Raw genomic sequence first — 24,008 nt, 5'->3', positions numbered from 1 at the left:
GCTACTGCTATACACTCGTGGGTCCAGCACGGAAGGCTGTGCTGCAGCATCTCAGCTGTATACTATATGCTGAAGTTACCCAGGGCTGGTAGAAGAAGACCATTATCTGGCAGTTGCCTTACTCTCCAGGGACACTTGCTTTCCTTTGGTTGCTGGACTCTGAGTCTGGGTTTTTGCTCTTTGTTGCTTTTTGGCCACACCAGGAGAGGTCAGGGAATCCCCTGTCAGCCGCAGGGCCTGAGCTGCACGCTGAGGGGGAAGGAGAAACTCGCTGGAGAGCAATCCCTGGCTTATGCTTTTGGCAGGGAGAAGGATTTTCCCTCCAAGGTGGCAGCAGGCTTCTGGGAGAAAACACTGGGGTTTCTTGAAGGAAGGACAGGGCTCTGAGGGGCTCTGAGGGGAGATCCACAGCTGGACCTCCATGAGCTGCTCCGTGGAGGAAGAGAAGTGGAGCTCAGCGAAGGAGGAAGCCGACTTTGTGTCTGTGTAGTTCGCCGCTCGTTTGGGACACTTCCAGGTGGTCTCTGTGCCTGAAGCCTGCAGAGGAAGAGAAAAGGGAGGATGAAAGGGAATTTCTGCAAGGGGCTTAGGGCTCCTGGCAAGTTTGGCATGAATGTTGCTGAGCAATTATAAGAAGTCTCCAGCACCAGGATGACAGGAGTTTTGCTGGGAACAAGACAGGGCACTGGTTTGAACACTTGTGCTGTTAACTAGTGTTGACCCCGATGCTCTAGTGCTCTCTGAGACAATGCACAAGCATGGTTTGGCCAATAGCACATATCTGTGACTCTTCTTGACATGCAGCATGGATGTAGCAACTTCTTTCAAGGTAGCAGGTACAATCTGGGAATGTGGGGATGAGCTGGATTGCACCAGCTGGCCTCTGACAGTAACTACTGGTAGATAAACCAACCCACAGGGATGCCCGCCTTTCACCCCACACCTATGAAAGAGCAGAATTTGCTGGACCTGTGGCAGAGGCACATCAGCATCTCTGCTCCTGGGCTGGACCTCCAGACCCAAGTTCAGGAAGAAAAACCAAACACTGCAGAATTCAGAAGGCCCACTTCCCCTTATATGTCTGTGCTTACTTGATAGAGAACAAAGTACCTACAAAAAAATCCCAAGACACAGGGATATGTAGGAACTCAGACCATGTGGAGGTGGTCCGCGCTGTTCTGGGTCACTGACAGAGCCCATGCACGTACATCTCCCTCTCTCCACCTCTTTGCATGCTGGCCATCTTCTGAGGCAATCACAACTGGCAACCTTGCAGCCCTTGGAGCTCTAATCACAATAGCCAGGTCAGTCACAACTGTGCCAAGTATGCTGCAAAACTGAGAGCTCAACATGGGAGGGCTCTGCTATTAGCAGGATCAGACCAAATGAACGAGCTTGTGGAATGGAAGAAGGTCTCAAAGCCAGGGCAAGAGAAGAGGGCTTTGGCCCTTTGGCCAGACTGAGCCAAAGAAGGCAGAGAGGTGGCAATTTCACACATCAGTGAGCTGAAATTACTGTAGGAAACAGGGATGGACCACTCATTCAACCCAAGTGAAAGGTAAAGCAGTAGGAGGTGAGCAAAGTCCTGGCTGCACCTCCTTAACAAGTCCAACATTTTGCATTGCTCAGCATTTTGGTCTTACCTGTAGGCAAGAGCCGCATCCTGTGGGGAGCTACATAGCATGGCCATTGCAACAGCCATGGAGCTCTCAGACTTTGCCGCCTCTAGCGTTGTTTTCACTGGTGTGATGGGCCGAGGAATTCTGCTCTTTGTGCTTATGGGTCTTTCTTCTTTCCCCAGGGGGGCAGCCGTCTCTTTCCCAGCCTTCCTTGGGACTGAGTCATCAGAGTCATGTGTGTCCTCCTCAGAACCAGTGGCTGAGAGGGTTTCTGAAGCCCGCTGCCTCTCATCGCTGGAGGACGCTGAGGAGGAGGCCCCTGAGGCCAGCCGAAGAAGGCAGTTTTGCCTCCTCTCCATCACGAAGCGAGCCAAGTCAGGTTGCTTTGCCCTCTTATAAAGCCTCTCTTTGGCAGAAAGCGATGTTGAAAGGTCTGAGCCAGTGTCCTCCTCAGAGAACAAAATGGGTATTCGACTTCTATACCTGGAACCAAGAGGCCTCCTGGGGCCTTTATGCTGTGTGTTGAAGAGGATCTCTGCTCGTTTCTGGTGTTCTGCCACCAGTGCTGACTTCTCAAGGTCAGGATCCCTTGTCACCACCTTACCAGGCTCATCCAAATCCAGCGAGAGTGACACTTTGTCAGAGAGCTCTGGCTTGTCTTTGAGAGGCTTTGCTTCAGCATTGGGAAGGGCCAGCTGCTCCTCTGCTGTTTCTGAGGTGGTTTCAATGTGATTAGCTGAAAGCGCAGAGCTCTCTGTCTGTGCCCCTTCCAGTCCTGAATGTATGCTTTCATTCTCTATCTGCACCAGGTTGTCCTCCAGCTCTTCTTCAATAATGACCTCCTCAAACTGGCCCGGAAGGCAGTTCTCCTCATGCCTCATCAGCTCACCACCGGAAGACATGACATGTAAGTGGGTCTTTTCAGCAATATGAACAAATGTGCACTCAACTTTGGTAAAGGGGGAGGAAGCTGTAGCCACTGTCACGGGGGGCTTTGGTTCAGATTTAAGGACTGAAGAGAGGGTCCCTGGCTTGGATACATCCAGTTGGCTACCCATAGGCTGTGGCCGCTCACTCTGAGGAGTCAGTGCAGCAAGAGTGCCCAGATCAACTTCTGGAACCAAGTCTGTGGTCACTGGAGACTCTTTCAGATCACCTGGCGAAAATAGCACTAGTGTTTTGGAGCCTTCCTCCAGCTCCAGGTCCCCACCAGCAGTGGAAGCGCGACCCTTGGATCCCTTCTGGTCATCAGCCAGGAATGTGGAGGGTGCACACTCCTGGCTGTGCTCTGTGCTTTTTTGACTCAGGCCACTGCTGGAACCATTGTGCATATCAGTCTCATCCCCTTCCTCCTCTTCCTCCTCCTCGTCTTCTTCCTCATTGTCTTCTTCCTCCTCCTCCTCTTTTCCATTTATTTCCAGATAAGGTTCCAGAGGTTTGCAAGGGGCAGTCAAAACAACATTTGAGAAATCAACTTTCTTTATCCGCTGGGATACCTTAGGCTTTTCCCAGTAGTCCGACATATCTTTTCTGAAGTCTTGATAAGGCAAACTTAAAGGCACTGCCTTGGGCAGACCATTCATTTCAAATGACTTCAGCATATATGCCTGCAAGAAGACACATGTGACAAAAGAAAAGGGTTAGTATTCAGACATAGCATGGACACAGACATCAGAATCAAGAGCAGTGGGAAGCATCAGTCGAAAGGTTCTAGTCCATGACACTTTCAAAATACATGCCTGAGCAGTGATCCCTCAATCATTTAATTCATACAAACCTTAGAGAGATTCACACATACTCACAAATGAAGGCAGAAAAATGTGCCAAAGGAGTTCCTTTGTTAGCAGTCTTTACCTGGACCTAAAAGAGATTTTTGCAAGCAATTCCTCAGGATTTTTTTCATGTTTAACAGTCTTCTTCAATATTTATATATATTTATTGCAATATTTAAATATTTACATATTCACTTCTTCCTTACTGGAACCATTCAGCAACTCTCTTTCATTCCTAGGCCATGGTGAATTCAAGGGGCCCCTCAGGGCCAGCTACATTTGCTGATGACTTTTCCATATTATCCACCATTGTCTTGGGGGCAATACCCTTGTAGTGCTCCTGTGTTCCCCTCTATGCTATTCATCCCTCGCTCCTGCTCTCACATCCCTCCAGCAACTCATACTTCTGACTCTTACAGGCTCCTTCAGCTTTCACTAAAATGATTAGCAAGTTAAGTCATGAAAGCTGACATATAAAGTATCATTATTAGACTCTGGGGTGTCCAAAAACTAAAAACAATGGGAGGACAGAACAGCTGGTCTTTCTTGAGTAGCAGTCTGTGGTGGAGAGATGGCCCATAAGGCGCCAGGGGTAGGTTGTGAATTGATCACAATACCAACAGAAAAGCAGCAACTCACACACACATGCACACACTTGAACAAATAAGCAAAATAAGCAAAAAAATCGCAAAATAAATAGGCAAAATAAATGTCCATTGAAGTTTAGTCTAATTAACTATTAGTTGCAAATTAAAACCACAGAAGCATCACTCTGTAAAATGGATTAAAAAACCAAACCAAACCAAAACCAAATCCCAAAACATTTAAGTCACTCTTCTTTAAGAGGACTGGGAAACAAAAGCCTCTCTGTAAACTCAACCAATCAATAATGCATCAGGTTACTTTTCAGTCCTAATTATGAACAGCAGGGCTCCAAACATCGGTGTTTGCAAGTGGCATTTGACAGTATCAGAGGCTACGACTAAACAAGCACCCATTTAACTACCTGGGCTACAGAGCTGACATCAGCCAGCACATTCATCTGGCTATGGGAACAGAACATTTTGTCTCTGAGGGGGAAAGAAGCCCTCAATAGCTTTTCAGTCCAATGACACCATTTCAAATTGTGCTGTAAACCTGCATGTTATTCTGTGCAGAGCAACTGCCTTATTAGTATGCCTGAAAAATGTAAGATCTCTATGCTCATGTATAACAGGGACATTTCAAATAGCTCAGTGGGCAGCATCAAGCTGTTATGCATGGTGAAAAATTGTTATCTATTTAATATTTCTTTTTATATCTTATAAATTAAAACACAGGCTGGTGTTGGCAGTACCTCTGGACTCCAAATCATTGTCTCTTATTTCATTAAAGCTGAAGTCTGGTGCTGAAGATGACCCTGTATTAGCCTGAATTAGTCTTTCACTGACCCACTCTACCTTTTCTCTTAGGATGACAGATTTGGGTCTTGAACTGGTAAGAGGGACTTACCACCCTTTGCAAAGGAAATTACCCACTTGACTTCCTCCCTCAGGCATTTTTTGGACATTAGCAGCCTAAAATTGGCTTCTGCCTGTTGGCTGGATGTGGTTTTCCCAGGACATATACCTGCAGTGCTATCCTGGAGTCTTAACCAGACACGCTTCCTCAGTGGAACTGGGACCTGATTAAAGAAGCCCTGAACAACATCTTGCCTTGTGCTGAGCCTCCCACTGGAAGGAGTACCTGATCCCCAATAACAGTTCACCTGCTGCTCTACTTCGTCCCATTTTCTAGATGCTATGATTGATGGTACAGCTTTGTGATCGCTGGTTTCTCTGCATATGTAAACTTTCATACATCCCGTCAGCTCCTATGAGCTTGTGTCATCTCATCTACTTTCTGGTCAAGAAGAACTGAATCCAGTCCTGCAGTGTACATCCTCTGTAGGTCAGAGATACGGTTTATGTGTCCTGCAGTCTGCCCCACCAGCAGCCCTGTCTCCAGCAACCCCTCTTTCCTCAACAGCTCTTACCCTTGCAAGACATCAGAAGTTTTACTGAGATGAGATTCACATGAAGCAGTAAGATATGACACAGAGCTGGACATCATGATGTTGCTGTAATAAAAATAATGCTTCTTTCCTTCTTCTGCTCTGGTACCCCTTTGCTGTCATTCAGTTGTGCAGTAGATACCTTTCTGATCATAATGTACTTCCACCTCTGGCTGTACAAATTCTTTGTGGTATTTAGCAAATGAACTGCCCTTCTGTCTGTAATTCCCCATGTATTTTCTATTTCCCTGCATGGACATTGCACCCTAAGCACAACAGTGATTGTTTGGCTTCTGCCTACCTGTGGGAGACTTGGACTGCTTAACCTGTTGCATGCAATACCCCAAAATTGTCAGAATGCTTTCCTTAAAGAAGCCCGAAGCTGTTGTTGTTTTGCTACTGCAAATGCACCATGGAGAAAATCTGAAGAGCATAAATATGCCAAAAAATATGGAGGACAGAAGTTACCTACAAACTCAACTAATTTAACACATATTTTATTACCTTCATTGCTATCATCACCTGAGGCTGTTAACAAGGAAGAATGTCCTAGGGCATCAAAGTATGAGATTGGCTTCACTGTTGAGTTAATGTAATCAGCAGCTAGCTGTAAGCAAACAGCCTGCCGGACCAGGTGTTCGCAGTTTGTCCTCTCTTGGCAGTCATCATGTGTCTTCTGTACTACAGGTCACTCAGCTGCTCTAGGACTTTTTCCCAAAAGCTGGAGAAGAATTTTTCTGTTCTGCTGTGCCAATGGGGAGGAACTGTGGGAAGATGCCAGAAGATCAAGAGTGGAGAGTCTTAGCTTGCATCTTAAAATTGTAGAATAAAAAAGGTGTAAGGAATCTCTGGAGGTCTCTGCTCCAGCCACTCCTCAAAGCAGGACTAACTCAGAGATGTCTACTCCAGGCCCTGTCCAACTGAGTTTTGAGTATCTTCAAAGACGGAGATCTCACAACCTCTTTGGGACCCTGTCCTAGAGTTTGAGGCTTTTCATGCTGAAAAAGTTTTTTTTTATATCTAATTTCTACATCTAATTTTCCTTTTACCCAGCTTGTGTCCATCACATCTCATCTTTTCATTGCGATCCTCTGAGAAGAGTCTGGCATCATCCTTCCATCAGGTGATTCAAGGAAAAAATAAGATCCCACCCCAACCCTTCTCTTTTTAAGGCAGAACAAACCCAACTCTCTCAGCCTCTCTGTATGTCATATGTTTCTAGTTCCTCATCATCTCGGTGGCCCTCTGCTAGGCTCACTCCACTATGAGAAGGAACTATGCCATGAGTTGAGGCAACCATCCCATTTTAAAAAGCTACCAAGACTGTGAGTGGGCAGAGCTACCCTGGATCTGGACAAATCTGAGTCAAAAAGACTGCCTTTACCTATAGTAAGCTCCGATCTCTGCCTATGTTCCTCACTTTCTCGGAAGACACATTTGCCTGTCTTTGGGCAGTGAACCATTTTTTTCCAACCTGCTTGGGCTTAGATCTTAACTCTTGGGTCTTTTGACTTCCCAGTCAATTGTCCAGGAATGCATATGGCTGTTAATTAGTCTGAGCATGTGTGCCCCACAAAGTCTCTGCATTTCACATCTGTAACACTCTGTCTTTTCACTGAATTTAAATTAAATTTGGCTAGTAACTACTTTGGGCAACAATATGTATTTGGAAGGCAATAAATATGCCTGCTTTGCACAGAGGCTACAATTAGAATATGAAGAGGAAGGAGAGTCAGGAGAGAAAAAGATCTACCTGCTCGTATTTGGTAGAGGCAGAAATCGGAACCTTCAAGTCCATCTCTGTCCCCGTGCTCATCAGCAGCTACGTGGAGTCTGGGAATTTGTCTTTAAACTGGTGGGGTTTCAAATTAGCAGGATCATTGGCAATAGGACATCCTCAGAGGAGACTCACATTACCCAATATGGCAGCTGGAAAGTTTCTACATCCCAGTGATGCTGCAAATACTGCAAAAATCAGCAAAGGTGCAGTCTCCACGGAATTACAGAATAGTTGGGGTTCAAAGGGACCTCTGGAGATCATCTAGTCCAACCCACCTGCTAAAGCAGATTCAGCCAGAGCAGATCACACAGGAATGTGTCCAGGTGGGTTTTGAATGTCTCCAGAGAAGGAGATTCCACAACCTCTCTGGGCAGCCTGTTGCAGTGCTCTGTCACCCTCAAAGGAAAGAAGTTTCTCCTCATGTTTACATGGAACCTTCTATGTTTCAATCTGTGCCTGTTGCCCCTCATCCTATTGTTGGGCACAACTGCAAAGAGTCTGGTCCTATCCTCTTGACACTCATCCTTGAAGTATTTATGAGTCTACATAAGGTCCCCTCTAAGCCTTCTTTTCTCCAGACTGAACAGACCCAGATCTCTCAGCCATTCCTCATAAGAAAGATGCTCCAGACTCCTAACAATCTTTGTAGCTCTCTGGTGGACTCCCTGCAGTAATTCCTTGTCCTTCTTAAACTGGGAAGCCCAGAACTGGCCATGGTACTGCAGATGTGGCCTCACCAGGGCAGAGTAGAGGGGGAGGAGAACCTCCCCTGACCTGCTGGCAACACTTGTCACAGCAAGTTTACAACCATGCATTAGAAGTTCCCAGGTCCTCTTGTCACCAAGAATGTAGCCAGATGTGTTCTTCTCAGACAGCAGCACAGAGCAGACTCATGCTGATGATTTCAAGAGCTGTATCAGCATCCAGGTTGTTAGTGTGCTCTTCTGTGTTCTGCCTCATGCCAAGTCGCACACACTCTGCCCAGGTCCCTTTAGCAATATGGAGTGATGACAGCACTTGCCATGCCTGTATGGCTTTCTGGTGATCTTACAGCTCTTGAATGCATAGAGAAAAGACCCTATAGCTTGTCTGTGCCTACACCTCCACAGCAGAGCAGTCTGTGGCACCGCACAGAGTGGGCCCGGCATTCACCAGAAAAGCCTGCCGTCTCCAGAAGCTCTGCACTGACATGAGGGAAAGGGAACAGTTTCTCAGGTGAGCCTAATCAATTTTCTCTTAGACTGTAGAATTTCAGATTATCATTTTTCTCCCATCTCTTGGTTTTAAACATTTTAAATGCAATAATTTGTGAAACAAAACCAAAACCAAAGCAAACCAAACCAAAACAAAGCACTTTGCGAGTTTTAATGATCTCTTGTAGGGATTTATTTTGTCCTGATCTTCTTGCCTCAAAAACAACATTAATTGCAACAAGATTCTATTTTCTGGACATTTTTCCGAATAACTTAAGTTATACTGCAGCCACCATTGATTACAATATTTTACAAGATCCTCCTTCCTTATAATTCCGAGTGCTTTCCTAAGTTTTAAAACACCTCCTAATACTCATTTTTTAGGAACACTACTGAAAACTACTATTCCTGACCCCATCTTGCAAGTAAAAACCTTGAGAAGGAGTGGGGGGGGGAAGGGGGAGGAAGGCACAGGGCTGCTTGCAGTGAGAATGGGAAAAGTGGGAGAGGGTTTTACAGTGCACTTAAAAACAACTAGTAAAACAATTAACTCACATTCCTGACAAGCTGCTTGATTTTCAGAGACGCAATACACAGGAGCACATAAAGTGTACTGTAAAACTCGCAAATAACACGTTGATAGCAAACATTAGCATTCTCTACTGCTAATCTCAAGAGTAGTGCTTCCTTAGCTTCTAAGTTTTCAGCCTGCTTATTGATGGCGTCTTGAAGATGGTCAATAAATTGCATGTAATTCTCATTGGGACCCTGATGAATAGTTGTAAATGATTTGGCTGCTTTGTTGGATTCAGTCACCTGTCTCATAGCTTGATATGCCAGATCTGTTGACTGTCTCAGGATTTCAGAAACTTATCGTGTCTGTAGTTGCGGTGTGTCAATTAGTGTCTCTTCCAGGAGTTTTGGGATACCTGCCCCCCTCAACGAATCCGCATTGTTCTGTTCTAAATGATCTATAGCTGTTACATTTCACACAGTTCTTTTGACAAATTATCTGACTCCAGTTCCTTGGACTGCTTGGTCTCCTTAGGGTCGTGTGATGGTATGGAAGGCCATCCACTCGGTAATTTTCCTCCCCCCGCCACAAACTGCTGTATCAGTGCCGCCGGCACAACAGGGGATGGAGTGGGGAGGGGGTCAAAAGACACGATCCGGGTAAACTTCACAGTTATGTTTAGGTTTGTTATCAGGCTGCAACGCTGGAAAAATTCTGGCAATGGTAGCCCACTCAGCCTTAAAGACTTTTAAGGTGGAAATTTTAAGCTTCCATTTAGTCACTAGTGATTTAGTTGCTTTATCGTCTCCATTGCTGACCTTATTCCATAATTTCTGCCCTTTATCGTCCCGAAGTTAACGTTTAAAAGCCTTCCCGTTTTCTCCCGAGTAACCATTAATTCTATACCGAATTAGTAGTCCACATATGTTACTTTCTTCTTATTTAAGTCCTCTCATAGAGAGAATAGGCAGGAGGAGTTTAACTATGGCTTCTTCCTCAAAGGATATATTTTGCCCCATAGCTTCACTCTTCCCTCCTCCCGCTCCCAGCCGCTCACCATTTACAGTGACTTCTTCAACAAAATGCGGAACATCCGTACGCCTCCGCCCGGTTTTCATTCCAGCTGATCCGCCTCCGGCTGGGCCGCTCTAGGCTTTTCCCCATCTTTCGTGGTACGCCATTCAGAGTATCATGTCGGGGTCACCATATGTAGAGGGAGATAAGGACTAAGCAAAACAAGTCGATTCAATGTGAATCACACTAAGCCATTTATTACAGAAACAAGTCTCCTTATATACGTGACTATATTCTAATCACGCGTCCACGCTCCAAGCATGGATTTGTTAAATGAGTATCGTGGGCGGTCCGTGCGCTGGAGTCTCACTGATGATACGTCCGATGATTCACGTCACGCCAGGACCCTGCTGATTGAGGAAAGCCCCTCTTTCTCACAGCAGGCTCTGCACTCAGCTTCTCGAAGCGGCCTTGAAATACCTTTGAGCCTGACTAATTCAGCAACAGATTTTTATCTATCAAAACCCAACCACAATGTCTCTCGCTGATTCTTTCCTAGCAGAGCTCCATTGCGTCTGTCCACATGAGAAATGCAGGACTGTGCAACTGGACAGACACAGAAGCCTTCCAACAAACACCACAGCTGTACACTCCTTCAAGCTTAAACGTGAATGGAACCCACAACAAGGCACACGCATGTGGACAGACAAGCCTTTATAAGCCTTTCACACACAGTTTCATCCCCAAACAGGAGCATATCTGCGCTTACCCTCCAAATGTGAAGCCCTGTGTACGTGTGTGTAGTGCCTCAGTCTTAAACCGACGTGTTTACCCTCCAGCATGAAAGTGCATTTGCCGTACGTTCTCCTGTAAATAGAAGTGAGAGGGCGTGCTTGCAGAAGTGTGCATGTGTTTGCTTATTATGTCAGTGTGTGAAAAGGTAGGTACTTTTCTCTAGCTGCCTAGGCGTGCAGCTTGTGGTGGGCGCGTATACCTAGGTGCTTGTGGAAAGGTTTCTGCGTGTTTTTCGGTGAGGAATCCTATGTGTGCACCTGGAAAAAGAGAAGGGATAGTAACCAGGTTCCAGCACTGAAGAAGGCAGACGGTACATTTTCCTACGCCATCTCTGTCTTTCAGTAGACCTAGTAAAACAAAGAAAACCGCTAAGCTTGCGATAGGAAAGAGAAACACAACAAAGCACAGCGCACAGAGGAAAAATAGCAGAGCATCTGTTCACACCCTTGTTTGTGAAGGCAAACACTTTGGTGCTTCAGTGAGTTGAAACACTTCCCTCTAAGTTTGTGATTGCGCACACTGGTGCAAGATGTTGTACAAATCTTCAGTGCTTGGGTGCGGGGCTTTCAGAAGCGTGTCTGTGGGCATGTCTGAAAATATTGCGCTGTCTGAACACACACATTCGATTGTTTACCTAAACATATGCGGACACGTTTTAATACGTATTATTGCAGGCACAGAGATGGTCACCGTTTAGAGCGCACAGAGTCCTCACTTTCCTGCTATCAGAGCGAATACTGCACAAGCGTAGGGCAGTGCTAATGCCCACACGTGTGTAACCAGAGTAGCTGGAGTGAGGAAACGATCAGTATGATGTGAAACTCTTGTCCATGTAGTCTCATCTTGGAGTAAAAAGGGCTACGGAAGACAGCCATGGCAAGGGCTCTTAGCCTGCGTTTGGTAGGCGAATGGCTACACGTGCAGCCATATCACACAGGCTCTGCTGTTCTTTCGCTAAATGACCTCTTTGGAAGCGTTTCTCGGGTAGATCTACCTCTCAGATTTTTTCTGGTATAACTCTGAAGTGTCAGCGCAGGGAAACCGTCTGCATCAAACACATTTCAATCCTGCCTTGGTTTGCCTTTGTCTCCTCTACCTAGATGATTCCCTTTTTCTCTGTTCACTTGAGTTGTCATGATTGTTCTGTTGCACACAGGCACAACCAACACACACAAAGTGTCAACAGACACTCTCACTTGAGCTCAAGACCTGTGTGCAGATGCACACAGGAGCCGAAATAACCACCCATGCGTGTGGAGAGAAAGACGTACTCAGATGCGCGTGGAGAAACGGATTGATTCAGCAGGTACTAAGGCACACAGACTTTCAGGGACACTGTCTTCACAAGTACCGGCTCAAGTCTGCAGGCATCCTAGACACTGATAGTCGTGCCACCACGTGTGACCGTGCAAAACTACTAGACAGTGACAGGAAAGACACTGCCTCTCACACAAGCACACAAGTGTTTGCCTTCAGCTATAGATCAGGGATAGGCTTATGAAGAGATGCTCTGCTGCACTTTCTCGTTCTGCCATGTTCTGTTTGGTTTCTCCTGTAGATTGATTGCAAAGTGTCTTTCCTCGGGCGACTCTGAAGCATTTGCCATGGATGAGAAGTACCGTGGCTCAGCATTCAGTTCTGCCTATGTTTCTCGCTGATTCTTTCCTAGCAGAGCTCCCTTGTGTCTGTCCACATGAGAAATGCAGGACTGTGCAACTGGACAGACGCAGAAGCGTTCCAACAAACACCACAGCTGTATAATCCTTCAAGCTTAAACGTGAATGGAACCCACAACAAGGCACACGCATGTGGACAGACAAGCATTTATAAGCCTTTCACACACAGTTTTATCCCCAACAGGGCATATCTGCGCTTACCCTCCAAATGTGAAGCCCTGTGTACGTGCATGTAGTTTCTCAGTCTTAAACTGACATGTTTACCCTCCAGCATGAAAGTGCATTTGCCATACGTCCTCCTGTAAATAGAAGTGAGAGGGCATGCTTGCAGAAGTGTGCATGTGTTTGCTTATTATGTCAGTGTGTGAAAAGATAGGTGCTTTTCTCTAGCTGCGTAGGCGTGCCCCTTGTGGTGGGCAAGTCTTGGGTCATGTACACAGTGACATCCTCCTGTGGCAGGCGCTTGGGCAGCCTGCTTGTTCCTCTCTGGAAGCTGGTAATTCCATGTCCTATTCCCTCTTGAGCTTATTCTCTAAAGGAGTGTTCACTGGACTGGAGCATGTTAAAAGAGCATCCTTCTGTTCAGGCCTTGACCAGATTCTTCTCTTCTCTGGATCCTGGAGAGGTACAAGAAAAAAGTGCTGTTAATTTGGGCAGCAAAACATGACTGATGCAATAAACTATATGAAAAGAATCAAACCAAAGTGTTCCTTGCTGAGGTGTATGAGGCTGCAGTACTTACAGGAAGGACAGAAATACTGATAGCAGGCTCCAGTGGGACTGTCCTGCTGAGCATGGAATAATAGTAGTACATGCTTCTCAGGAAGACTGCATCCAGTTGCAAGGTTCCTAGGTGGAGGTGTTTGCTTGTAAGAAGCCAAGATGTTGGATGACACAGATATCTGGAGCTTGCACAGGCAAGATCAGCATAATTGAAAGGGTCTGTGTCTGATTTTGCTCTGTCTGAACACTTATTAGGCTGGCCAGTGCAAGATCTGCAAGTTGTGATGAACACAGCAAGAGCCAGCTGGTAAGAACCAGCCGTAGGAACCAGCAGGAACACTTCACTGATGTATTTAGCATAGCTAAAGAAGGCCGGAGATGCCTTCTTGGCCACCGCACCTAATACAGCTATAAGAAATGACTGGGCGAGTTGGGTATGACACAGTATGAAGGCTGCTTATCCCTGCACGGTGATACTTAAAAAGCAGGCAAAAAAGGTAAATTAATGGGATTGTGGATGATTACTGCTAATATATTAGACAGCCTTGGCTCTCCAGCTGACTGAACATTTTTTTGCTCCTGTATTCTGAAACACCCTCTGGTTACTCCTGGACCTAACTTTGTACATATAGACCAACACTGGACTTCTTTGGCTGGCCAGGATTCAGTTGTGCATCCTTTGAGTTCTGGATCCTTCAGTTGCTTCTATATACACAGCTTTGCAGTGTCATTCCTCTTTTTCCATTTGCTGTCACAGAACCAACTGCCAACTCCGAAAGAAAGAATTACTTGGTGCCTGAAGGAAAGCATCAGCCTGTTCTCCTTAGGTGCGGCAGAGTTGGAGGGACAGTTGTTTGGGATGCTAATGATTTGACCAAGGAATTAACTAATGAAAATACTGAACGCCTCACTAGCAATGAGAGATGTTTCCTATAGCTCAGGCTTGGGCTTCCTCTGGGTTTGATTGAAATTGTGAACAGATAGTGTGTGTGTGAGTAAATCTTCCTTTACCTTTGGATATGAACTGAGCCTTTAAAATTATCACTAAATGCAGACCTACCATGATTAAGGTCCTAGGCCCTGTTGTACTGATTTGGGACCTCATTCTGGTCTCCCAGAAACTGGTGATCATCCATTGGTATCAGCAAAGTACAAACCGAGAGCAAATGGGTAATCCCTCCTCTCATGCTTTGTTCTGTTCCTCCATTCTCTGGCTCCAATATATAACCCATTACTTGTTGCTGGCAAAAAGACAGTCACCTCTGGCTTATCATAGAATCACAGCATGACTGAGGTTGGAAGGGACCTCTGGAGATCATCTAGTCCCACTCAGGATTGCTCAGGAGGGCATACAATCAGAATCTCTCTGAGGATGGTGACTCCGCAACCTCTCTGGGCAACGTGTTGCAGTGTTTAATCACACTGATGGTAAAAAACCTTTTTCTTATGTTTAAATGAAATTTCCTGTATTTCAATTTCTGCCTATTTCTTCTTGTCCTTTCACTGGGCACGACTAAGAAGAGTCTGGGTCCATATTCTTTTTCCCATCAGGTATTTATAAATGTTGGTGAGAACCCCCATGAGCCTTCTCCAAACTAAACAGTCCCAACCCTCTCAGCATTTCCCCACATTAGGCCTCTTTTATCCCACAGGCAGCCTTCCACAGCCAGGAGAGTGCCACAAATAGAGTTATTTGAAGTTGTGCGTGTCTTGACCCTGAGAGAGCAGGAGCTGAGGAACTTATGAGCCCTTCCCAGCCATTCCCCGCCATTGACTTCTCTGCTGAGAGATCAAGCAAGGATGCTCAGCATGAAGACCTGTGTTGGTAATGCCATGGGTAAGGCAGGAGGCAGTCAGAGGCACATTGCACAGGCTGCCTGGGACAGATCACAGAATCACAGAATCATAGAATGTCCTGAGTTGGAAGGGACCCACAAGGATCGTCACATCCAGGTCCCGTCCCTCCATTGGACAACCCCAAAATTGACACCACATGTCGAAGGGCATTGTCCAATCACTTCTTGAATAGTGTCAGGTTTGGAGCCGTGACTACCTCCCTGGGGAGCCTGTTCCAGTGTTCCACCTGGGAGTCCAACTTGACCTCTAATCACTGTTTTTCTTCCATAAAAATCTGTGCTGAGACCCTCACTGAGCCAAGAAAATATTCTCAGTTCAGGTGCTGAGCCCATGGGTGCCCCCACGCTCCTGACCTTCATCATTGCCTCATCTGAGGGATGCTATAGTTGTGATGTTGCCCAATACCCTTGGGAGCAGCACGGCTGGTTAGGGGATGTCCACTTCATTGACAACAGTATTGATGCTGTTCTCTTCCTCTGTTGGTTTGAGTTGGCGATGATTATTCCTTGGAAAAAGACACGTAGACACAGGAGAGGGCTGCCTCACAACAAGGACAGGGCTCAAGCATTTTGGGTGATCTGTAGAGCCTCTCTCTCATGTGTTGTAGAGCTCTGGATTGGCCAAGGTCTCTTACCTGGCTGAACTCTGATTTGCACTGATGACTGAAAGCTGAGCAGGGCTTTCTCTCGGTTATATTTTGGGCCTGGTGGCCTCTGTGTCCCCAGACACTGGAGCAGTGATAAGGGAAATCCTTGTCACTCCCAGAGTGCTGAAAGACAACAGGAGGAAAGGACAGAAACTACAAATTCACTGGCTCCAAGGCAGAAAGAAGAAAAGCTGGGTATATAAATATTATTTATACATGTTTATAGTATAGAAATGTATGTATCATAGTATATTAATATATATTGTGTCTAAATAATCAAGCAATGGATAGAACCAAAACACAGCAGGCTCTCAGGTTCATAACCATGGGCAGAAGAGGCAGGCTGGGGAAGAAGGCAACAGGAAAAATGCTATATGAAAAGGTGCTATGTGTCTTGGTGTCCCATTGTCCATGGGCTGCTCTGAGGAGACCTGAGGTACCATTTCTCAGTGGTGAGAAATGGACATTTGCAGAAGGAGACAGACTCTCATTGCCCCTCACTCAGTGTCTTTCCTGTTGAGCTGCACTTGGTGCCTGTTGTAGATGATGTGATTCTTTGATATGCAGCTCTTCCAGCTTCCATCCATGTGAGAAGAGCTTGCCAGCTGATGGAGAAGGATCTGTGTAGAGTTGTCCTCTGTCCCTTAGGCTTTTTAGATTCAGGGTCCTTGTCCATCCATGTGTTAGGAATAAAGGATCAACAAAAAGTGATACTGTAAGAGAAGTAATTCTTATGTATGGTCCTTATATATATACAGGTCATAACAATCGGAACTTCAAGCTCAGTAGAAATTCCTAATTACATTTTAAATCTTTTACATCTATTGAGCTCTATCAACATCACATTTTTCCAGGACTTCCAGGACTTCCCATGCTGCTCCTGTCCAAACAGAGCAGGATAGGCCTGATGGAAGGTGGTCCAGCCTGATTTCTGCCAAGGGCAGAGGGATAGAAGGGCACAGCACCTCCAGCGTCGACTGTGCAATTTAAGCATGTCTGTAACCTGAGCTTCAGCCAAGAGGCAGCAATACCTAAGTGCGCTTGCTGATGGAGCATTGCGATCTGCCCCTTCGTGGCCTGGGCAAGGCCCTTGGTACTGTGCTGGGAAGGAGGTCCATCTGGGTAGTTGGAGTGATTAATTTTGATCTGAGAAGTCTTTACCACGTTGAGATGATACATTGGAAATCATAAAGTATGCTGAGCCCAAACATGGAGCAAAAAGTAATAAGAACAATTCTGGTATACTTAGCTGTGCAGCCTCCAAACAGTATACCCAGGACTGAATTTCTACAGCATCTATGGAGAGATTATTTGCTTTATGACAAATTATAGCTGCTGTCTAGAATTTCTTTGTCTCTCTCAAATACTTTGTATAACAGTATTACATCATTATTATTATCTGAGAGTCTGACCTATGCAGTGAAATACAGTACATTTAAGACTGTAAATAATTGCTCTTCACGTTTAATGCCCACCACAAACTTAGGAATTTAAGATACCTGCCTCAAAGCACTGCAGAGATATTGAAGGTGACAGGAAAGAGATGAGACTGGATGAAGTTCAGTTCTTTTTCTCATATCATTTGCAAAGGCAACATCTCTAGTAAGATAAGGAGAACTGTTTTGGATGAAGAAAATACAATATTGCCTTTTCACATTTCCCAGTTACATTTTGAAACCTACAGAGACTGCCTGAAAAAAAAAAACAAAACACCAAAAAACGCAGCACAAGGAAGGGAATGGATTTGAAAGCAAAAAGGTAATTCTAGGAAAAATGATCTGTTTTTGGAAACTGAGGTTGCTGACCCCTGTGAAAGTGCTAGTTTCATAGCAGAGGCAGAAAGAAGAGGAAGGACTTAGCATTTTCAGGGTGAAGAATCTGAAGTCATTCCTGTAACGTCTCTGTCTTCTAGTCAGTATGTAGGAAGGTAGGGACTGCAATCTCATCCTTGCACAAGTTGTGCTCTGTGAGTATATTTTCCTTGTTCTCCCGGCCATCCCATGATCACAGAAACAGAAAAGGGACCTAAGAATGCATCTTCTCCTCATGTCCTCCTGTGGCTCTGTGTTTTGTATTTCTCACTGAAAGAAGAATTATACTCTGCCAGCCTTTCCAGCTGCTGCCTTTCCCCGGCTTATCAAAACTAGAAGCAGGTACTCAATATAAAAGTGTATCAGGGGACCAGCAGTTTAAGTGTCAGAAAAGAAAAGTCCACCAACAGCTCCCGAAGTTACCTTTCCAAATCTCTGGAGCAAGTTTTATAAGACTTATTGAAAAAAAAAAAAAACCAACTAAGAATCCTTCACTTTTAAATACACATAATCATTTTAGCACCACATGTTTCACCATTTCTCTTACACATGGTTTCCAGGTGTGTTCAGACTTTGACTGTTACCTGTTTGCAAGATGTATGAGTAGCCGAATGATGTGTCCAGATGAGTGATGCCAGAGGAACAGAGAGGTGAGGCAGGTAGCCTGAAGAGATAGAGAAGGGGACTGACATAGCAGAGCTTGACACTGTTGGTGTCGCTTGTGTCTGCATGTGGCTGAGGAGAGCAGGGCAGGCCTCCTCTAATGGCAGACTCCTGTGGTGTCCATACGTGCCCTGGGAATTTACAGATGCAGAGCAGTAAGTAAGCCCCACTTAGGCATTTTACATCTGCTGGCGAAGATGCCTGCAGCATGCGCTTCACAAACCAGGGGCGAGTCAAGTCTTTGCCTGACACCTTTTCCTGCACTCTTCTTGGTCTTTTTCAGTTGGAGGAGGACAGGCCTTCTCAGCACTCCCTCCCGAGGTACAGCCCCCTGAGAAGACTGGCGTCCTCCGTTTTTTTCTCCTCAACTCTGGAGACAGAACACTACCCCCACTTTGATGGCACTTTCATACAGCGCAGCCGTTCGGCGGAGAGCAGCCCCGTGCGCATGCCCCACCGCAGGCACATGCCCCTCACGGCAGGAAACCACAGACTCATGCTTTCCGTCCTTCGCATTTCCAGGTCCCAGCTCCAGCAGGTGTGGGCCCGCTTCACACACAAAACATAGCCTGTTCAGGGAAGCGGCAGCCTCCACAATGCAATAATAGATCCCCACCTGCCCACAGTGTGTCACCACTTAATGCAATACTGAATCCCAGACAACACCGGCCTAAGGTACTGTTACTTCCAAAGCCCTGGCAGCCAAATCCCACAGAGACTGAAAACATCTGGTTTTCTAAACCTCCCAGCAACCTGGGTGAGGGGCAGGAGCATGGCCGAAGATGAGAACACAGATGGTGAACATGTGATATATATGAAAGAGCTGAATGCCAGGGCTCTTCTCAGAGACTCGCTTGCATGTCCTGCAACCTTGGGGTAGAAAGTGCAGGGCTGCCTTGCCGAACACGTGCAATCAAGCCACAAACATTGTCAAATTATGACTGGAGTGGAGAGACTGTGGAGGTATCAGCAAGCGTTACCTTCACTGGGCAAATTGGTTCAAGCATCTTTGTTGGTGTCTTACTCTGGGCCAAATCTGTAGGCAGTTTTACTCCATGTAGAAATAGGCAGACTCCTACTGGAAGCTCACCTGAGGCAGGACCTCAGGATTTGTCCCTCTTATGGAGTTATGATCATGTATCTCTTTGCTGCTTTGGCTTTGGAAATCTCCTTGCTTTTTGTTGCAGTTTGGTTTCCATACAGTCACCACAAATTTCTGTCTCTCTGGTTTTGCCTCTGTTATGTGACAGTGGACCCATTTGTCTGCTCTCCACTCCTAAGCTGGATAGCAAGGCTTTTCTTACCGATCCAGCTGTATATTCTTTTGTTTCTAAATGCCAGAAATTTTAGGCACCTGCAGATTTTCAGTGGCAGAGGAGCCCTGCATCTTGGCCTTGCTTGGAAATGCCTGTGATAACAGATCTCACTTGAGAAATAAGTGGCCTAAATAAGCAGTTAGTATACAGAGCCCCTGTCTAAAACTGACTTGAGTCTCAGAGGAAAAGGGAGATCAAAGTTAATGTAAATTGTTATAAGTATCCTTATTTCCCCAGATTGCGGGGCTATATTGCCCTTCTCAGTATAGCTGCAGTGTAAAACACCAGGCTGTATGAAGACCTGTAGTTAAGTGAATGTAGCAACCATCTTCTACTGAAATGAGCCTTAGGACCAGCTTTCTGGGAGAAGAGGCAGTATGGATGTTAAGGTTAAAGAAGAAGGGGTCATTGCTGGTGCTCAGGGCTTTAGGAAAGTGCAAGTCCAAAATAAAAAATTCTGCAGGAAGCATATAAGCAGAGAATACAGACAAGAAAACATACAGAAAGCTCAGGCAAATGAGAAAATGGCATGGGATAAGTAGGGGTGTTAGAAGAAAGTTGTGACATGGAGGTGTTACTGCATAAGTATGGTATTTCCAGTGGAGTTACAGTCTTCCTTCCAAATACTGACTTCTGTAGGTACATCTACCCTGCCTGAGGCTCCCTTAATATCAGATTCACCCTTCTGTAAGCAACCCCAGACAGTGCAAGCCCTGACAGGGTGGGTGGTGCTGGCTGAAGCTCGTAGGACCTGGCCTGGTGGGTCTGTGTGCCGCAAGATGTGCTCAGGCACAGTCATGCCACAGAGCATCCTGCTGGGCAGAGGGATGGAGATGGAGAGGGCAACACACCCGCATTGAGAAGATTCAGCGTAGGCATGACTGGTCTCTTCCCACAGTCATTCTTGAATTTAAATTTATTTTGATTTGCTGCAAGAACATGAGTGAACAGGGCACTTTACTGCCCAGCCAGAATTTTTACCTGCAATTTGTTGATCAGTTTTATTTTTAAAAAACCCACTGGGCATTGCCAGAAATATGACTGAATTTACCAGTAGCCTAGTCTTATTTGGCAGTTCTTCTCTTGTCAAGCACAGAAACCAGTGTGTGCACAGGCACGTTGCAAGAAGAGCCAGAGGCCATGAATACAATTGCAAAGAGCAAGCTTTATTTTAGTTACCTCTCTACTGGAGGATCTCCGAAGTGGCACCTAAGCTCCCATGCAGAGGTGAGACAAGCAGGGATGCAGGCGCAGCAGTGATTCAGCCCAGCTAGAAGATCACTAGACCGGCTGTGCTTGCCTATATTTCAAGGCTGAGAGCAGACACAGCCTCTTGCTGTGCTCTGCTCTTTCTCAAAACAATGCAGGAATCTCAGACATTATAAGGTGCCATAGGGTTTCTCTCAGGCCTATGTTATCTAATACAGAGTTTCTACTTATCAAGCACACAAGATCACCAAAACAATTAGCGTGATGTATGTGCTTTCTTTATACCCCAGCTGCAGGTCACTTGAGTGTGTTTACATTTCTCCTTCTCGCTCCATCAGTTCGAAACAAGCTTAGTCTATGTTGGCAGAGGATAATGTCACTTCCAGGATATGCTAAGGTCCTGATAGTATCCAAATCAAAGCTGCTACAGGGAAGACCGAACTACGGCTCTTGCTGTTTGTGTGTCATCTGCATCTCTCAGGACTAAGGCCTCTTCCCATTCCCAATGGAACAATTAACGTCATATTGGGAACTTGATTTCCACTTCTCAGACTTTCCAGCTCCCATGAAGAATCTCAGGGACGAGCATATCCTTCCTTTGCATTACCTTGTGTTACCTGTTAGACTTCTGTTGCTGCTAAACAGGAGATAGTCCAAACCATATTTATCCAACCGCTATTCAAGTAGGAGCTGAATGTGGGTTTCTGTAGTAATTTCTACTGAGAGGAGACAAAAGCTGTAGATAACCTGTTATACTTCCTGGCTTGCTTGAGAAACTTCATCTGCTGAGAGTTGAGTTTGCTTGAAGCAGAGGATCTCAGGAAAGTCCCTTTCAAGCAGGTCTCCAGGCTTGGGAGGCACAGCAGAAGGGCTTCCTCAAGTTGCCAGAAGTCCTCATCAGTTTGTTAGAGACAGAAGATTTGAAGAACCTGTGGAAGTTTGTCTCAGGGGGAGGGCAGCAGGGAGATGGAGCAGAAGCAGCCTGCTGTAGCTTTAAAGGCAATGCTGAGTAGGGAGCCATTTGGAAGGTTGTAGTTTACTAAAGGGATCCAAAGCTTATTTTCCTTGAGTCTTTTTATTCTTCCTGTATCTAATACCTTTAGAGTCTAAGGTCAACCCCTTTTTGTACTGCAATAACACTGTAATATATGCTTGCATTAATTCTTTTTGCACACTGAGCATGCAAGACCAATTTAAAGCTTTTTTTCAGAAGAAAAACACTGTACGATTGTGTATATAGAAATACTGAGAGAGAATTTTAATTCTGTCTCCTGTATAAATGCATGCATTGATTACCTGTATGTAGACCATGCTGTAAATGCTGCATAGTACTGTAAAATCCTACACTTGAAACTACAATGAACAGGCAATGTAATCAAAAACAAACAAACAAATAGAAGCTGTGCAATGGATTTTGTGCCTTTTTTAAATCCATGTATGCTAATCCAGACAATCTGAAAAAAAAAAAAAAAAAAAAGAAGAAGAAAAGAAAAAAAACCCTTGTATACTACCAAAACCTTATTAAAGATTTAAAGGCAGCACCTTGTTGATGGCTGGGTTTTTTGTTTGCTTTCTTGCTTTGTTTTTCTGCTCCCTTTGCTTTCCAGCTCTGGGCAGTTTTCCCCTGCTTATCCTTGGGTGCACCAGGCAGGAATATGAAAGAGCTCTGGTAGAACAGAGAGAGTTTTATTATTGTTCACTAATGTGATCGCTGAAAACTCACAGTTAAAACAGATCTGGAAATAGAAACAAAGTTCTGTGACTGTTGGAGATGTGTTTAATGTACTTTGGGAAGGCCACGCTGTGAGTTCAATTTACATAAATTTAGGCTAGTATCAATTTCACTTGAACCCAGTCATATCACAGCAGCAGGTTACAACTAGCCCGAACTTATGAAAGTTTTTAGAGCTCTGCCTTGATGGTTACCAGCACCCAAACTGGCTAAACTTAAGCTAGTACAATTCAACACCTATGAACACAGCAGAAACAATTTATCACATTTCTCTTGGTTTCTTCCACTGAGCATCCTCCACTGGCTGGCAGCATGGTCTGCACAGGGTGGTTGGATGGCTGTCTCCCATCAGCCATTTGACAAGGCATTTAAGAACATCTGGTAAACTTCCAGCCCCTCCACTCCCCGAAGCCCCAGGGAAGCAGATGCAAAATTGTGGTTGTTCTGCAAGTAACATTCTCCTGCCTGGGCTGCTCAGTGGATCCGACCGTGCTGCTTTCATTGTGACTCATATCTGAAAGCAGTCGCCACTGTAGAGCGGCATGTGGTCCAACCCCTATTGCTGTTGGTCTGTCTGGCATCAGGTTGGAAGAGGAGACATGGTGACAGACCCTGTCTGCTTTGGTGTGAATTGCACAGTTACTGATTCAGTGTTTTTCTGAAAGGGGCTGGAGAGGGAGCAAAGGCTCTGGTACCTGTGGAAAGGGTAGTGGAAACCTTCCCGCTTGCAGAAGTACAAGACCTCAACTCCTCACAGACAGAAAGCAGTTTGTGCAGGCAGGTGACAGCCTGGGAGGAAGAGCTGGGATTTGGTTGTGGTCTCTGACTTACAGGATTGTACAGTGTGTGAGTCTCTTTTTTCTCCTGGGAATTGTATGGAGAGTCAGGATTCTTACGAGTCTGCCTCTAGCAGGGTCCAAAGCCCATCTCCTCTGTGATAAACACCTTAAAGTGCATTTTGGTTTGCTTCTGTAAGACTGTTGGTATGTGGGACATGTGCATCTTTGAAACACTGCGGAAGGATGCATGGATGCCATAGAGCCATCCATGCCACTAGCACATGGATGATGCATGGATGCCACTGGCTGAGCGAAGATTTAGAACAAGGTCTGAAACAGAACGGTAGATGGAACAGATGCAGTATTTCCTAGTTTTATGTTAGCCAAATATTGTGATCTTTTTCTTGTACCAGGTGGTTTTTTTTGTTTGGTTTGGTTTTTTTTTAGTTTTGTTATTTTGGTTTGCTTTGCTTTGGTTTTGGTTTTGTTTCACAAATTATTGCATTTAAAATGTTTAAAACCAAGAGATGGGAGAAAAATAATAATCTGAAATTCTACAGTCTAAGAGAAAGTTGCTTAGGCTTATCTGAGAAACTGTTCCCTTTCCCCCATGTCAGTGCAGAGCTTCTGGAGACGGCAGGCTTTTCTGGTGAATGCCAGGCCCACTCTGGGCGGTGCCACAGACTGCTCTGCTGTGGGGGTGTAGGCACAGACAAGCTATAGGGTCTTTTCTCTATGCATTCAAGAGCTGTAAGATCACCAGAAAGCCATACAGGCATGGCAAGTGCTGTCATCACTCCATATTGCTAAAGGAACCTGGGCAGAGTGTGTGTGACTTGGCATGAGGCAGGACACAGAAGAGCACATTAACAACCTG

At 45.5% G+C, this 24,008-nt stretch overlaps 1 protein-coding gene across 1 annotated transcript; it reads right to left on the bottom strand.

Annotated features, from left to right (window-relative positions):
• Positions 1-102: 102 nt before the first annotated feature.
• On the bottom strand, positions 103-4,433 carry LOC308038724 (tau-tubulin kinase 1-like; the record flags this gene model as incomplete). The annotated part of the gene is given in 5 exon segments (XM_080341498.1): positions 103-259; positions 261-349; positions 351-537; positions 1,644-3,226; positions 4,398-4,433. Coding segments are annotated over 5 exon segments (2,052 nt in total).
• Positions 4,434-24,008: the final 19,575 nt, after the last annotated feature.

Source organism: Nesoenas mayeri (genome assembly GCF_963082525.1).
Source record: "Nesoenas mayeri genome assembly, chromosome: 3".
NCBI lineage: Eukaryota > Metazoa > Chordata > Aves > Columbiformes > Columbidae > Nesoenas > Nesoenas mayeri.
This window is presented reverse-complemented; position numbering and strand designations above follow the sequence as displayed.